This window comes from Ochlerotatus camptorhynchus, unplaced genomic scaffold (assembly GCF_037179485.1).
Source record: "Ochlerotatus camptorhynchus isolate MF236.1 unplaced genomic scaffold, CSIRO-AGI_Acam_v1.1 ptg000334l, whole genome shotgun sequence".
NCBI classification, from domain to species: Eukaryota; Metazoa; Arthropoda; class Insecta; order Diptera; family Culicidae; genus Ochlerotatus; species Ochlerotatus camptorhynchus.
This window is the reverse complement of record NW_027040822.1, coordinates 33,569-50,433: the sequence shown is the minus strand read 5'-3', so window position 1 is coordinate 50,433 and position 16,865 is coordinate 33,569. Positions and strand designations below refer to the sequence as shown.

Below are 16,865 nucleotides of genomic sequence, written 5' to 3'. Positions count from 1 at the left end.
AGAAAATTCTATTACAGTTAACCACATTATTTTAATGGATTTCTTCGCCAGTAAGTCGTCTGTCACTTCGTTTGTGGTACAACGTTATATTACACAACCGATGGATTGACCTGGTTGCAGCAGTTTGGATGTAATATTCAACAACTTTTTTTTCTGTGTTTAATATAAATTTTTCAAATAAATGTATTTCAGCGTTTTATTTTATTTGATGACAACAGTGACATGTCAGACAAAATTTAAAGTAATATACACAATATAAGTTATGAAAATAATTTGACTCTTACTTTTGTAATAAGTGCTATATTCGGACCCCTCGATTGTAATTGAATGATTATTGCTGACCTTTTTTAACGCTAGATGGTGCGTGAAGCAATATTTTGCGGGTCGCCATTGCAACATTTGGAAAAGGCGTGAATGGATCATATTGTTAATATGATATATTTGATGCCAGGTCATACCCTAATAAACAAATACCATAAACGAACGGTAACCCGTATGGTCGAACTATCCCACAAATAGATTGGATGACACCCCGAACAATTCGTTAAGCTCTTTCTTATGGTTATTATTTTTATAAGGGTAGTCTCCGTCATAGTCAAATCTACCGATAATCTTCTCAATAGTGCTATGATTTGGTCAAAATGACTACGCTCGCATTCAACATGGTAACATTAACAACATTCTAATCTAATCTAATACAAACGCAGCCATCAGTACGAGAAAGTATCCTGGAAAATGATTGTCTAATTGATGTTTACAGCATATCTGAGATATGATATAAACATCAATACGGCCTGGCCTACTGCGTTGTATTTGCCGCAAAGATGATTCTTGGAAATGAATGGGAACATTTCTTGAATCTACAGGGGTGGAAGGATGCGTGGACATACCGTACCAAACGCTCCGAGTTACTATGTGTAGTTGTGTGTAATGTGTAAATATTTGTACAATATTGAAGAATCATAAAATAAAAGGAAGGATCTTACCGATTTTTTTCCTATGTTGGTAATGATTGGCATTTAATATAGAACGAGAGATTCGACCCAATGATATAGCCCATTAAGTTACTTTTGAATAAATTGCATATTCTCAAATTTATGTAAATTAAACTAAATTTTGGATAGAATATACTTACGAGTAAGTATTTTTTGCTGGTGTTTAATGAAAACTACACTCAAAAATATTACTAAACAATTGATGATTTAAATTTAATCATTTCATGATTAACGCATGTTTATACATTGATCGGATTAAAATTTGATTACAAAATTATACTAAATCTGAATAATGGCGTTGAATTCGTTTAGAGTTTTCCAAATTGCATATAAACATTGAGAAGTTTCACACGTAATATCAATCACGCTGGCACCCACAGTCGCAGTCAAGAAACGGTAAGGATCCGGAAGTAAGTGTTAATTATTCATAGGGAACTGTGAGTCGTGTTGGAAAAACCGAGGAGCTTGAAACAATCAGTCGCGTCTAAATATGTTGGAGGAGTTATAACTGAATGCCTTCCCGATGGCAAATAATAAACATAACATAATAACACCTCTGGGCACAAATTTGAATAGGTGACAATTTTTTTATCTCGCTTAAAATATTACTGAAAATTCAACAAAACATTTTCCCTCTTGCAAGCGCATCGGTCACGTGGAAATTCGCCAGTCGGACACAGATCATCAGCACCATGGTTCGCAGTTTATTGACTGTGAGTCGGAGTTCAACGAGCACTTTATTATAACCATTCTCGATCATCTGGTACTCGTATCGCTTCTGTACATATTTATTGTAATTTGTTTACTTTTTTTCTTAATCAGTTACTTGACAAAAATAAAAATAAAAACGCGTCCAAACCAATAAACAGCTTGTATACATCCTATCAATATCGCGACTTTATACATTTCAGTGTATAAACCATTTTTATACTAAGTACGTATTCTCTCATTTTATACCGATCTATGCGTCGGTCGGGAGAGTTGCGATTTAGCGTAGCTTTTATACTATTTAGATTTGAATATTTTCTGAGTGTACTATATGTGATTTACTCAAATTTGGGTTAGTGGCACCGACAAACCGATATGAAACTTAAACTTAACCACACGGTGTTTCGTGAAAACCCATTAATGGGTAAAAAAATACCCATTTTCAAACCATGTATGCAGCTGTCAAAAAATGGGGGAATTTTGAAATCCTAAAATGGGTGAAAAAATACCCATTTAAAGAATCAGTTCACGGTTGAATAATGGGTATATTTTTTACCCATTAATGGGTGAAAAAACACTTCGAAATTTTATCGTCTCATTTCCGTCACCGGCTCATTGGGAATGCAAACCTCGATGCAAACAGTTACTGTCCGCAGCAACGATCTCCGGAAAATGTTAGAATCCAAAACGTTGGAGAGGCTTACGGATAAGTCAATACAATGGATAACTTGTATTATAATGTTTCGTGAAAAATTTGAGCGGAACACCTGCATTTATTTTCAATGTTTTAAAAACATTTTTACATCAACGATCGCTTGCATCCTCCATTTGTAAAAATGGGTATTTTTTCACCCATTTTACGGTAAACACAATATAAGAAAATGGGTGAAAAAACACCCATTTATTGACAGACCACCCATTTACCCATTTATGAGTAAACCATAGTTTACCCATTAAATGAGGAGGGGCACTTTTAGCGGAAATGGGTATTTTTATACCCATTAATGGGTTTTCGCGAAACACCGTGCAGACCCCCTTCACTCTTTGGAACTTACAGAGACAGATAACAGCGCCAAACGGTTTGTGACGAGACAACGTTGAACTGCTGCGTTGGAAGAAAACACGCACACCAACATCTATACATGTACAAACCCACCCAACTGAGCGGACGATACAGCGCAAATCAAAACACGAAGCGGTGTCATCTCTCATCGTCACAATTCGCCTTGACACCAGTCCCGAAGTGACGTTTCTTCACACACATTTTGACAGTTCCTTATGAGGTTTTGCGTTGGAGTGAGAGAATAAGAAAAAGTCCGCCATGTTTCACACATAGACTGACAGTTACATATGAGATTTCTCCATAGGAGTAAAGAGTTACAGAGCTCTCGTCAACGCCAATTCAGCTTCAGCTACTCCCGTTTGCGTTTGTTTTCAGCGGCGTTGTCAAATACTTCATACGTTAAAAAATAGGAAAGTAATGTTTATTCCAACGTCATTTTTGAATGGAATGCGTGCTGCGTTGGCCAAAGAAGACGGCACATTTCATTACGTTTAGCAATGATTTAGATACGTTGCATTTCCAGTGGCAGTAGAATAATTCTTTAGAGAGATGGAAGAGGTTTTTCCCATGTTTACTTCTATCACAAACGAAGTGACAGACGGAGCGACTCGAAAACTTTGGTGACTAACCTGCTATTGCAATTTTTCAGTGTACCACATGGTAACATCACTACTACTGGATTGTACCACATGGCAACACTACTACTAGATTGAACTAGCATTTTCACCAAATGTACTAGAATGTTTTGGTTCTATCTCTTTCACTCTACTCAAAACTGAAATGCATAAAAAAATGACAAAATGATACGCACTCTTTGAATCATTGTACACAAAATCAACTTTGTTCAAATCAAAACAAAAAAACTAACCCATCTGGTGGATGATGGCACAAGCTTCCAAGAAAATTCTATTACAGTGAACCACATTATTTAAATGGATTTCTTCGCCAGTTAGTCGTCTGTCACTTCGTTTGTGCTTCTATGCTTATTAAGATTATGTTGAACAACAGCTTCACAAATCATCAATTACTAGACTGATACCGGTGGTATATTGGAAACTATTTCGCTCGAAAGCAAAACATATTACAAGCACATCATGATGCGCGCTTGGATGTGTGATTGTCTTCTCAAGTGTTTCTGTTGCGTATAAAGTGGTAATTATTGAAAATCGAAGCAATCACAAACAAGTAAGAATCTTGCTATCGCAATTTAATGATGATGACCTTGGCTGATCATCAACGTCCGCGTTGACATCTGTCATGCTGAGACACCTATCAGTTATTGAGCCCTGGTGGTAAAGTTGGCGGGGTGCTCCCAACAGTTTCAATGCGCACTCAACAGATAGCACTGCGATCACATAAGGGTGGTAACTATATACCTTGTATGAGGAATTGATTAGTGGGATATCTTGTTAATTAGATATCTTTGACTTAACTCTTAATCGAGAATCCACAACGGCCTATTCAAATGTGCAGCGATCCCATCTGTCAAAACTAGAAATACTCAGAGGGAGAGATGGGCGGAGAGAATGTTTTGAACCAAATGAACTGTCAAAATCTGAACCAATCGAACATTCCAATTAGAATTTTTCCGAGGATTTCTTATTCTTACTAGAATAAATTTGAGAGTATTGCAATCGAACAGAAATTCAATCACCTTTATGTTTTGTGTGCTTCTCAAATTCAACTAGTTTTTGGAACCAAAACCAATATTCTAATAGTACGTTCAGACTACAGAGTTATAACATGTTATAGTGCTATCTTGATGGTGGTTTCTGTGTTGCAATTAGTTGACAACCGTTATAACATGTTATAACTCTCCAGTCTGGACAGCGTTTAACTCTACACTGATAAAATTTCAAAGATTGTTTTTATGTGACCCACACATGAATTTTTGCAATGTGATCAACAAATAATGTTTATGTGTCGGACACATACATAATATGCACGAAACGAAAATCAATTATTTAATTCATGTGTTTCACTTATACATTTTTGCCAAAGCATCAGCCTTATACCACAAACGAAGTGACAGACGACTTACTGGCGAAGAAATCCATTAAAATAATGTGGTTCACTGTAATAGAATTTTCTTGGAAGCTTGTGCCATCATCCACCAGATGGGTTAGTTTTTTTTTTTTTTTTTTTGTTTTGATTTGAACAAAGTTGATTTTGTGTACAATGATTCTTTGACAGTGTGCAAAGAGTGCGTATCATTTTGTCATTTTTTTATGCATTTCAGTTTTGAGTAGAGTGAAAGAGATAGAACCAAAATATTCTAGTACATTTGGTGAAAATGCTAGTTCAATCCAATAGTAGTGTTGCCATGTGGTACAATCCAGTGGTCGTGGTGTTGCCATGTGGTACACTGAAAAATTGCAATAGCAGGTTAGTCACCAAAGTTTTCGAGCCGCTCCGTCTGTCACTTCGTTTGTGCTTATACATTCCATAAGACAAACCACATAAGTCCTATTAGAATGCATAAAAGGTATGTGTGACCGCTTATATATTTTATTTGACACATGATCTTTATTAACTTTTTGCAAGGCGTCTGCTTATTAGTCGACTTATACAACTTATGAATAATCAGCAATGGAAATTTGCCAAAAGGTATAAGGAGATTTCTATCCGTGTGTGTACACATAAAAGCTATGTGTTACCACACATACTATTCATTTGAATCATAAATTTCATGTGTGCTTCTGGGTGGATTCTGTTTATGTGTGGTCACATGAAAATCATGTGGAATTTCACATGGAAATTCGTCAATAAAAATGTGTGGAATTTTATTAGTGTATTGATTAATTGATCTTCGTTGGTTAATAAATGGCACCTAGAAATGTGCAAAATATTGAAATGTAATCAATTATTCTTTTGCACGTAAATCGAATCAAATATAAAAAGAACAAAATGTGAAAAGGGCGAACAAGCTTTTTGTAAACAAACATTCTTATGCCCTTTTTTCGCCACCCATATGACACCAACGCAAACTATCAACATCGCCGGATAGGGGAAGGTTTCCCCTTCCCGATGATGTTGTTAGTTTGCGTGAGCGACCCTCGGTTGGCGAGAAAAGGGCCTACAAATGTTTGTTTACAAAAAGCTTGTATGCCCTTTTTACATGTGGCTCTTGAAAAGTCATTTGAAATGCTAGCTTCTACCAAGGGTTGCAAGATAATTTAGGAACAAATCCCTGCTGCCGAATTGTATTTTATTTTCTTCGCCTATCTCTCCCTCTGAGTATTTCTACTCTACACGAATGGATACAGAGAGAGGTGAAGCAGATCGTGAAATACACTCAAAAAATTTATCACATATCTAATGGATGAAAACCATGTGAACTTCACATAGCTTTCATGTGATCACATAGCTAAAAATCCCACCACAAAATCACATAAATATTATGAGGCCGATGAAATTCATATGAAAAATCATATAAAATTAACGTGATCCCATAAATGTTATGTGAAATTCAGATGAATTCCATTAATTTTGTTTATGGATGAAAATCATTTGTGTTTCCAATGGAAGCTACATGAAAACTATTTTCGGTGTATGGTTGTATTAGTAAACCAAAAATCAAAGTAACCGCCCAATTTTAGATCCATAGGCCAACATTAGAGCCTTTTTCCCCTAGTTAGGGTTGATGCATATATTATATCACACTCTAAGGGGGAGGGGGTCTTAGATTTTGTGACAAGCAATGCATTAGGTATAGGAAAGACGTCACGATGGGGGGGGGTAATCTTTTGCTCGATTTAGCGTGACATAATTAATGCATGGGCCCTTATCAGAATAATTCAGGGGATAACTCCACAACAAATTTTGGTAAAATTTCAAGACAGTTTACAGTTCAATTGCAAATTGGAATTTTTGGAAATTATAGATAGAATATAATGACAAGCTTAAGCTAATTGTTTGAAGAATAAATTAAAAATGCTAAGAGCATTTAGTAATATTTAGTATTCTGCAGCGAATTTTGGGATTGTTATAAAGAGAAGTACTAAGGAATATCAGAAAGACTCTCAAGGAAGGAGCGTGATTCTAACGAAAATCTTGAGAGCATAACAAAGTAATCCTGTAGGAGTTCAAGTTTCTTTATTAAATAGGTTTTCAGCATCCTGATGTAAAGAGTTTTGAATGAATTATAAAGTTATATGGAACAAAGACAGTTGAAGATTTTGGATAAGATTCATAATGGAATTAAAAAAAAAAGTATTCATAACGGAATTAAAAGGAAATAACTCAACCAGCTCGAAAGTAGTCGCTATATTTAGCTATAATATAGCCACTATTCTTGAAAGCTCATCATAAGGGGATTCCGTTAAGAGGTTCGAAATCATTCAAAGCGTTCAACCCAATTTGTTATTATATAAATAGGGAAGAGCGCTACTTCGTCGTAATCGCCCATTTCCGTTCTATCGAGCAGAAATCATCAATAATATCAATGATTTCACAATGCACAAAACAATAATACGTTTGTTCCGATACGTTAGTGCATTAGCTACAACATAAATCCTATTAGAGCGCATTGTATGCATATTTACACTCATTGTTCTCAAAACAAAAGAAGCTCTCCTAGCGCATCCCCTTTTTCTCCGTTTATCCGTAGGACGAAGGAAATCTAATGGCGTTTCAATGCGTTTGGACGGAATTGAAACTCGTAGAACGAATTTAGAATCAAGAAGCAGTGTTAGATTTTAGACAATATCTCATCAATGTGTGACTCTTTATCAAATCCAACGGTACGTATGGAAAGGTGAATAAATTTGCAAGTCATCTTTGACAAAAATATTCCATTTTTTGTTTAAATTCGTTCAGAAAAGAGAGGTAAAGCGCGGGTTGTGCTTAGTAGGACGGAAATTAGATCAAAAACCCTAGGAATATACGAGTGTGATTTTATATGGAGTTTCACAGTACATACAAACCAAATAAAGATTTTTGAATAGATGAGTTTAAGTTTCAGAACTACTAAAAAACATATTTACCGCTTCATAAATTAATTAATATTCATCATAACCTGAGATAAAAAAAATGTTGAACAAGTTATATTTTACAAAAAGAAGCACCGTTGCCTACTGGTGATTCTAAGCATCGTTTTGAATACTTATTCGCTTTGATCTACGGAGTTCGGAACAATCCGAAGAAGTTTTTTTACGTTGCGAATGAGGTTGATTCTTGACGACTTGGGAATCGACATCCATGTGATTCTGGAAAACGCGTTGATTACGGAGTGGTTGCTTGGAACGAAGTTCAGTATGTTTCGTCATCTGCGAATTGTTTGATAGCAACCTTAGTTAGTACATATTATATCACATTTTTATTGTAGAACGTACCTTATGATGATTCAGCTGACGATTTGAAAAAAACTGGAGACCACACTTGTTACATAGTAGCTCTGAGGAAGTATTTACAGACTCCTTGTCTAGCATCGTTCCATGAATCATCTCGTGACGACGTAGAGCAAAAGCTGAATGAAACATCTTTGTACATTGGGAACATTTGTACTGTGGTTCTGTATGAGACACGATCTAAATAAAAATACTAACTATTTAAATTCTGCAATTGCTTAGTCAAGTAGTGCTTCATCCTACCATATGATATTTCATTTTGTATTTTCTAATGATTAGTCCACAAATGGAGCACGGATCACCAACTTCATGATTCGATAGAAGCTCTGAAGAAGGAAGGATATACTTCTTGCTTCGACTCCTGCTGTGAGACATCTCGTGACGACGTTGCCTATTAACGAAATGAAACGTCTTGGGACATTGCGAACATTTATACCGTGGTTCTGTATGAAATGTAATCTGAAAAAAAACAAACACTTTAAATTCTGAAATTTCTTAACCAAGTAATGTATCAATTAACCATGTGGTATTCCATTTTGGGTTTGGTCGCAAAGGTAAGTCCACAAATAGAACACGGACCAAACTGGCCATCAACTTTATGACGTACAAGGGTCTCGTTTCGATCGCTGGAATCTCCACTACAATCCGCAGATTCCGTTTTGCTCTGATCTACAGTTAGGACATCCTCTTCTTGTTCTATGTATTCCTCTTTGACTTTGATTGTATTTTCAAGAGTTGCATCTTCAGCTTCAACGTCCTTCGATGTATCATTCTCCGGATGCTGGATGGGAAATTTAGATGAAATTAACGGTTGACTTCGTGTACAAATTTCTTAACGTATGGAGGGGGAAGAGGTATTTGAAAATAAATCCACACGACCCTTGTACCTATCTATAACTTAATAAAAACAATTCAAACTGTTAATTAAGATTTTTCTTCAATCTTGAAAAAGGGAGTTCAGGTGAGTTGGCGCTACGTAATTTAAGAGGAAGATAGTCTTGTCAAGTGTTACTTCTAGTTACATAGCGGGGGGAGGGGTCCAAAATAAATTTAAAATGTAGAGCTGAACAATGTTTTGTCACTGATACTTTTGTTTTTAAGTCTAAGTCAAGAAAATTTAAAAACCTAAAAAAAATGATATTTTCAGCCAAGGTGTCTCGCCCCCTGGAAAATTGTTTTACTTTGAGATGTTCCTGCACCGTGAGAATTTTCGCAGGAAACATTTTTCAGATAATATTTTTGTTGGGTTCCAACGTTCTTTCTGCAATGCATCTGCATGAGCCCTCTGGATTCTATCGGAAGAGATTACAGGAGTGTACTTAAAAAAAAAATTTGACGCTCAAGGACTTAATTCACTCTACGATAGTAGGTAAAGAAGTGCCGAAGCCGTTTTTACCCCTATTTAAATCTGAACTGCAAAATAAACTCATAAATATTTGGAAAGTGTTTTGATTCTGGATCGCAGAAATCAATGTATCAAAGCAACCATTGACTGCGAGGCACCAAATAGTTATGATTCATTCAAAGTGTAACTGTCAACCAGGCTAGAAGCAATTTTAATTAAAGAAGATTAAGTAAGACACAATTTGACTTCGAAAGTTTCTCGAAGAACACTTCAAATTCATTCCACTTTGTTCATTTAGGCCTAATCACAGCGAACAGACGTCCAACTTCAGTCAGAAATTTGTGTAAAGGTAAGTGGTTACATCGCCGTTACGTGACGCTAGCATCCATTGATTTCCTCTCTCAATTTGGCCCTTGGCGCTAGTATCGATCAATTTTCTGTTTAAAATTGCCACTGGGCGCTAAGGGCACTTATAGCGAATTCGTTTATTATTCAGTTCCAACCTGGATCGGGTATCAAGATTGGGTCTGCTTGTTTTCTAGCAAACGTCAGTTTGATCGTTTGTTTTTTAAACCTGGCACGGGTCGAGGTTCGCACTGACAAAAAGTTCGGGTTCGCACGGGTTGGAACTGGTTCCAACCCCGATAATAAACGAATTCGCTATTAGTGTCTATCGTAATTTGTGCTACACCAACGCCATCATGTTGCTAAAAAGGTTGCAAGTGGGGAACATGGCGTAGGCTGCGATTGAGTGCTTTGTGAATCTTTACACTAGTTTTTGAAGCAATGTTGTTCGAGCCTCTACGTCTGTTTTGAGTGGCTTAATGTTTCTGCCATGTGTTTCGATATTCTACCTTTTGTGATTCGATCGTTAAACTAGATGATTCTCCCGATGTAAATCTATCTTAGTAGGTATGTAACAAAATTAACATGCGACACCATACACACCTTATGATTCATCAGCTCATCAGCACCGGCGAATGTCTTTCCACAAATGACGCAAATAGTCATTTGATGGCTTGCTCCAACGTGTCGGAAAAGTAAATGCTGTTCATCGAAATTTTCCCCACAAATCGGACATTCAGTTATGACCACTCGAGTTTTTATCAACGCTTTCTTATCTCGATGAAATATGTTTTCATGACGGACAGCAGTTTCATAACTTTTGAATTTGTTACCACATAGATCACAGGAGAATTTCTTACGTTCACATACGGATAAATGTGTCCGATACCGTGAAGATTGACTGAATCTTAGTGGACAATGGGGACATTTGTGCTTTCGTTCCTTGTGCCTCGAGAACTGTGTTAAACGATAAAGAGAAGGACTGTATTAAACATATAAAATGAAGAAGTACATTTCGATCAACATACCTTATGATACGTCGCTTTTCTAGCACTAGCAAATGTTATGCCACAAATTTTACATTGGCATGGTATATGGTTTTGTTCTATGTGGTGAGGGAGAAAACCGCCTCCATTGGAAAAGTCTTTCCCACAGTAAGGACACTTTGTACAGGGTACATTTTCAACATGTGGTAGCACGTTCTTCTCCGTTACCTTAAACGAATCAGAATTCTCCTCTAGCCTCACAGTTGAATTCTCTCCACTGCAGCGTGCTGTCGATTTTTCCGAATCAACCTTCTCAACATTTTTAAGCTTTTGCTCCTCACTGCTCTCCATGCCCTCGAAATTCACATTCTTCGAAGTTCCGTTCACATGGTGGACTCGTTTCAAGTGTCCTGTGAGACAGTTCTTGTTTTTGAACTTACGACCACACAATTCACAGGTTTCTTTTCTAGTCGCACACACTGGCGCATGAATTTTTAAGGCTCCTTTGTCGTAAAATTTTTTCAAACAATGAGGACATTGATGCTTCAATCCTGTGTGCATTGTCCGCTGAGTTAAACGAAGAAGACAGTATTACAAAGAGAATTCAAAAAGTCTATTTTAATGTACAAAACTAACCTTATGATGTGTGGCTTTGGAATAACTAGGCGAAGAAATTCCGCAGATATGGCACCAATATGGCTGGCTTAACAAATTTTCTGCAAGCGACTGCGAAATCTTTTCTGAACCGGCTTGTTTTTCACTACTAGTCTGTTCACTTGAACAAACTACAGCGTGATCATTTGCGTTTTTGTGCGAGGTGGTAACATCAATGGATGGATTTACCGTTGATTGTCCTTGATCATCATATGCCATCAGGGTAGTTTCCTCTACTGTTATTTCCATTTTCAGATCATTGTTCTCGGCTCGCAGTTGTTCTTGGTCAATCTGGACATTCGTCAGATTGTACTCTTTTTGATGAAATCGTTTTTTATGCTGGGTGACTGTGGATGCATGTTTGAACCTCTGATCACATGTTTCACATGAATACTTCCTACTCTCGCAAGCGGGCAAATGTGCACGATATTGTGATTTGAAGTGATATTTCTTCCCACAAGTAGTACACACGTGTTTTGGTTCCGCATGAAATGTGTGCTGCATTGAACAATAAAGACGGTATTACAATTATGTAGAAAAAGAAATGTTCCTTGAAATTATAAGATTATATCATATTATTGTTTTATATCTATGAATTATTTCATTCCGATAATCAACCTAGAACCTAGAAACGATGATTCTGATTCCTTCTGTATCTGTTCACAAACTACATAAACAGTTTTTCAGAACTTTCAGACGCTCATTTCTTATACATCGGAAATCTTAAAGGGCTGTTTGCTTCAACGATTTAAAATCTAATGTGCATTGTCTTAGTTTCGGGAACACTCTCGAGTTCTTTCGAATCTCGACGAGGGTTACGGCAAGGTTTAATATCACCGAAGACCAGGGATAGACACGAAGGATACGATTTTCAGAAAGTCCGTTCAGCTCCTTGGCTTCGCCGATGACATTTACATCATGGCACGCAACTTTGAGACTTTGGTGGAAACGTACCTCAGGCTAAAGACAATCGGGTTAGACTCATCGCCATCGACTCGATTGTAAACAAAATACATGAGACGTTCAAGAGAAGACATTGTTAGCTTCTCACCACGAGTTCGGATTGACGGTAATCAAATCGAGGTGGTAGATAAGTTCGCTCACTGGTGACCGGCGATAATGACAACAGCAGAAAAATACAAAGACGCATTATGGCAGGGAATCGTGGATACTTGGGACGCTCCGATCGAATAAAGTTCGTCGCACCACTGTATACTCTACGGTCACGAGACATGTACTATGCTCGCGGAGAACCAACGCGCCTTTCGTGTTTTTTGAACGGAAGGTATTGCGTACCAGCTACGGTGGAGTGCAGACGGAAGACGGAACATGAAGAAGGCGAATGAAACACAAATTGCACCAGCTATTGCGAGAACCACCCATCGTCCACATCGCAAAAACCGGGCGACTACGGTGGGCTGGATCGAGATGCATGGAGACTACTTCTGTGTACATCAAAGGACACACAGGCTAAGGTTACTGATTATAGGGTACATTTTTTTTAATTCAATCAAGCCTAATTGACAAGTCACAAAAATAAGTGCACCAAACTTTATGATAATTGTGTATTGCCAACCCAATAAAAGATACTCCGCAGACCTCGCCGCAGACATTGCATTTAATTTGCTCATGTTAATAAATATCTCAAGTGATACCGTAAGGATATCGGGTTGGAAAACTCTTTGCCACAATAGGTACACTTTGTTTGAAACAATCCACTTTTAAAAGAGGCTCGGAACTTTTTCTATTATGTTGGAAGAATTAGTTCTATTGAGCATATTATTTGATGTCTTGTCTTGAGATAAGCTGAAATTTTGCTCATTATTATCTTTTGTCAAAAGATTAGAAGAGACCGTATCGACACTATTTTGCCCTAGCTCCTCTCTGGAATTCTGAACTTTCTTCAAGGCTTTATTAACACGGCAAATTAGTTTCCAATGGTATTTGACAGAGGTGCAAGTTTTGAACATTTGCCCACAAAACTCACAGGAAAATTTCCAATCCTTACATCTGGAGACATGATGTTTAAGTGCTTTCGCGAGAAATCACTTCGAACAATGTGGACATTTGAACCTAGATTGCTTGTGCTCCACATTGTGTTGACGATAAATGGATAGTATTAGATGAAAAGGATAAAAATTCAGCAAACAAACCTTATGAGACCTGATCGCGCAACGACTAGGCAAAGTAGTTCCGCAGATATCGCATGCGACTGTTACATGGCTGTTTAGGATGTGACGAGATAAAGTAACAGCACTGGACAGCATTTTTCCACAGTGGGAACATTTGTTACAGGATACATCATCACCCGAAGGCTTCTCAGTCGCCACATCTGGGTCACCCCTGTCTGTCAAAATAACTGCACCATTCCTCCCAGTTTCGGTGGATGAACTTGGCGCCATTGATCTTCCACAGCCATCAAGTGGCATTAAAGTTGTTTCCTCTACTGTTATTTCCATTTTGAGATCAATGTTCTCCGTATTATTGACAGTTGGACCATTTTTCTTATTTCTTAAAGATCTTCTAGCACGATGATCTCGTTTCACATGCTTGTGTTTTTTCCTCTGTTATGTGAGATAAGAGAACGTATTACACATAAAATAATGATGGAAGAATGTTGACCTACGTACCTTATGATAATATGCTTTGGAATATGTGGGAAATGTAATTCCACAAATATCACAAGCGAATGATCGAACAGACCTATCAGCCGTAACAACAGGAAGTACCTCGATTTTCGTCTCGATGATACTATTAGCCGTATCAATATCAGCATTCATATTACTAAGCGAATAATCGCCAGAATCATCACAAGGCAATGGTGAATCAATTTCTTCATTTGATTCTCCTCGTGAATGTTTCAACTGTACAGCATCAGAAGTCAATTTTTCAACATTAATAGGACATTTTATACTGCTGAGCTTTTGATCCGCTTCATGGTCGCCAGATTCCGATGTGACCGTTTGATCCTTTAGTTTACAGTGACTTTGGGTATGATCATTCATAAGCTTTTCAGATTGAAAGTTTTCCCCACACTCAGAACACCGCAAGATGAAGCCATCGTGAACGTTCTGTAATGGGAACCGATTATTTTGCTATTTTATTTGTGTTACAATCCACCAATTACTTGAATGTGCTCCCGGTAGTGACTCTCCAAATACGCACGTTGGTCGTTGCACAGTGCGCATTGGTGCAACTTTTGGTTTGCTTTGATCTCCTGATAGTGCGATTCTTTACTTTCATCTGCAATCTTTTGACACAAACACCATTTCGGTATAGATCACCAATGACAGATGAATCATTGATCACTTCTTACCTCATGTAAGTCCATATGATTCCACAGCCCTTCTTTGTTCATGTAATCCTCATCGCAAAGAGTGCACCGGAACACCAAGCGTACTACGCACATCTTTTGATGCAGTTCCACCTCTTCCTCCTGGTACTCCGCAAGACAGATTCCACATCCGACCATTTTGGCTGGAATCGCTAACTGGTTTGATTTTGCCGTTGTACCGCTATAGAATAAATTGAATTGAATTGAATGCGAATAAACCGTACATAATTATTGTAATCTACCGCTACCAGCTGTATAAAGTTCTTCAAGCCAAATCTCGCGATTACTACCCTATATTATTTTATACACACGAACGTAGACCGTCAAGGATGCGTAGAATTTGTTGTTGTAATATTATTTACGTTCATTTCGTTTCGGGCTTGGTTGATTTTTCGATAACCACTGTTGTGAAAAAAAAATGTATCAAATTATTCGTGCCTTCTAAATGTTCCGTGGCTGGCTGTTCCGTGTATGCAAAAGATGCAACCTACAAGCTGTTCAGAGTTCCGGTTGTTACCAGCCGCTTGCTTTAGAAGAACAGCAACTTCGGCGCTTTCAGTGGCTCAAGAATTGCAATTTTCGTTAGCATTTTCGTTCAGGAAAACGATCTGATTTTTGAAAAAACGCTAAATATCGACTGGTGTCAAAACGTAAACAAGAGATGTGATTATTTTCTGTTTACCGTTTTGCGTGAAACTGGTGAATCTCGAGAATCTCGACGATTTTTTTTTTCCTTTATTTAACGTTACACGCTATTTCAAAACTACCCAAATTTGGGTACAATCAACCCAGATCGGTCAAAACTGAACCTACCGAAAAATGGGTAAACTGTGTTGGGAGTGACAAGTTGACAAATGAACAACATTGATCAGTTCACGAAGATTTGCCGCACTCTTCTCTCACCCGTAAGTTTTGACAGTTTTGGGTGGTTTGTTTTGGCTCCCATTCGTTGCTATCTCTTTTACTCAGAAGCAAAATGATAGGGAGCAAAAAGTGAGGTTAGGGACCGTGCACTGATCTATTGACATGAATCCGATCGACGTTGTTCATTTATCAATTTGTCACTCACAACACAGTTTACCCATTTTTGGTAATGGATGGAGGATGATGTCCCGTAAAAAAAAGTACGATACAGGTACAATGAAATGTATTGTAACCATACAATAGAATTTATTGTACTTAAAATAAATTTTATTGTCAGCAACGATAAATCAACCATAGAATTTATAATTTCCACAATAGAATCTATGGTAAATGTGGAAATCTACAATAGAACAAGGGGGTTGTTATGTATCTTAACCGTACAGAAAATCACTTTTTCCCGAATAAACTTGAGTCATTTACCATTAATTTTATTGTTTTTCTATTGTTGAAAATTCATGCTCTATGGAACGTATTGTAGATCTATTGTAATAACAATATTTTAAATTTACTTGTATGATATACATACAATAAGATCGATTGTTGGCAATAGATTGTGTTGTGATTTTATATTATTTTATGGTTATTGTATGGTTATTTTTTTCCGGGGTTCGTGTCGGCTTTAAAAATAACCATACCAATTTCATTAGGGTTGCCACAGCATGAATTACAGTAGATGAAGTTCCGGGTATCTGAAAAAAGGAGCATAACAATACTCTTAAATAAAGCACATGAAACTGATTTAGGGTAGCCCCTTATTTTCTTAGAGTGAAATTTTTTTCGACGAACGAAAATAAAATCGATGTATAGGGGAAACCTCGAGGGAAACAGCGTTAGAAGCCTATTGTTGTGTATGGAGACCTTTATACACAACAATAGGCTTCTAACGCTGCTAACGTACCGCAAGAATAGGGCTGTTTTCCCTATATGTATATTGCAAGTTTCTATAGTTGAGCTTCCAAAAAATAGCAACAATGAAATTAAAAAAAAACTATACATCAGTACGTTTATTTTGGGGTAAATTTTGGGCCGGATATTGGGGAATTGCGCGTTACTCTCTGTCATATCACAGACAAGCAGACGTAACTCTTCATTGTGTATCTTCATTCACGCATTTAACGACTGATTTGAATATTATCAGTTCCGCGAACTACTCGCCGCTGCGC

General features: G+C 37.3%; 1 protein-coding gene across 2 annotated transcripts; it reads right to left on the bottom strand.

The window, feature by feature from the left end:
* Positions 1-7,773: 7,773 nt before the first annotated feature.
* LOC135708741 (zinc finger protein 729-like) lies at positions 7,774-15,434 on the bottom strand. Of its 2 annotated transcripts, XM_065230867.1 has the most exons (13): positions 15,270-15,434; positions 15,021-15,180; positions 14,761-14,959; positions 14,572-14,694; positions 14,075-14,515; positions 13,598-14,008; positions 11,427-11,942; positions 10,833-11,357; positions 10,408-10,761; positions 8,635-8,895; positions 8,358-8,573; positions 8,100-8,294; positions 7,774-8,033 (listed from the first exon to the last, which is right to left on the bottom strand). In XM_065230867.1, exons 3-13 carry the CDS (start codon positions 14,914-14,916, stop codon positions 7,851-7,853), a joined length of 3,381 nt encoding a protein of 1,126 aa, XP_065086939.1. In that variant the 5' UTR covers positions 14,917-14,959; positions 15,021-15,180; positions 15,270-15,434; the 3' UTR covers positions 7,774-7,850. The 2 variants fall into 2 exon arrangements, with proteins under 2 accessions (XP_065086939.1, XP_065086938.1); XM_065230866.1 differs by having other exon boundaries at positions 15,021-15,434.
* Positions 15,435-16,865: the final 1,431 nt, after the last annotated feature.

Coding starts and splice junctions, on each gene's coding strand:
- LOC135708741 (XM_065230866.1), bottom strand. CDS start 14,916: ATGGTCGGATGTGGAATCTGTCTTGCGGAGTACCAGGAGGAAGAGGTG. Junction 14,516..14,571: donor ACTACCGGGAGCACATTCAA/GTAATTGGTGGA, acceptor TTCCCATTACAG/AACGTTCACGATGGCTTCAT. Junction 8,896..10,407: donor ATGAGCTGATGAATCATAAG/GTGTGTATGGTG, acceptor TTTCCCATCCAG/CATCCGGAGAATGATACATC.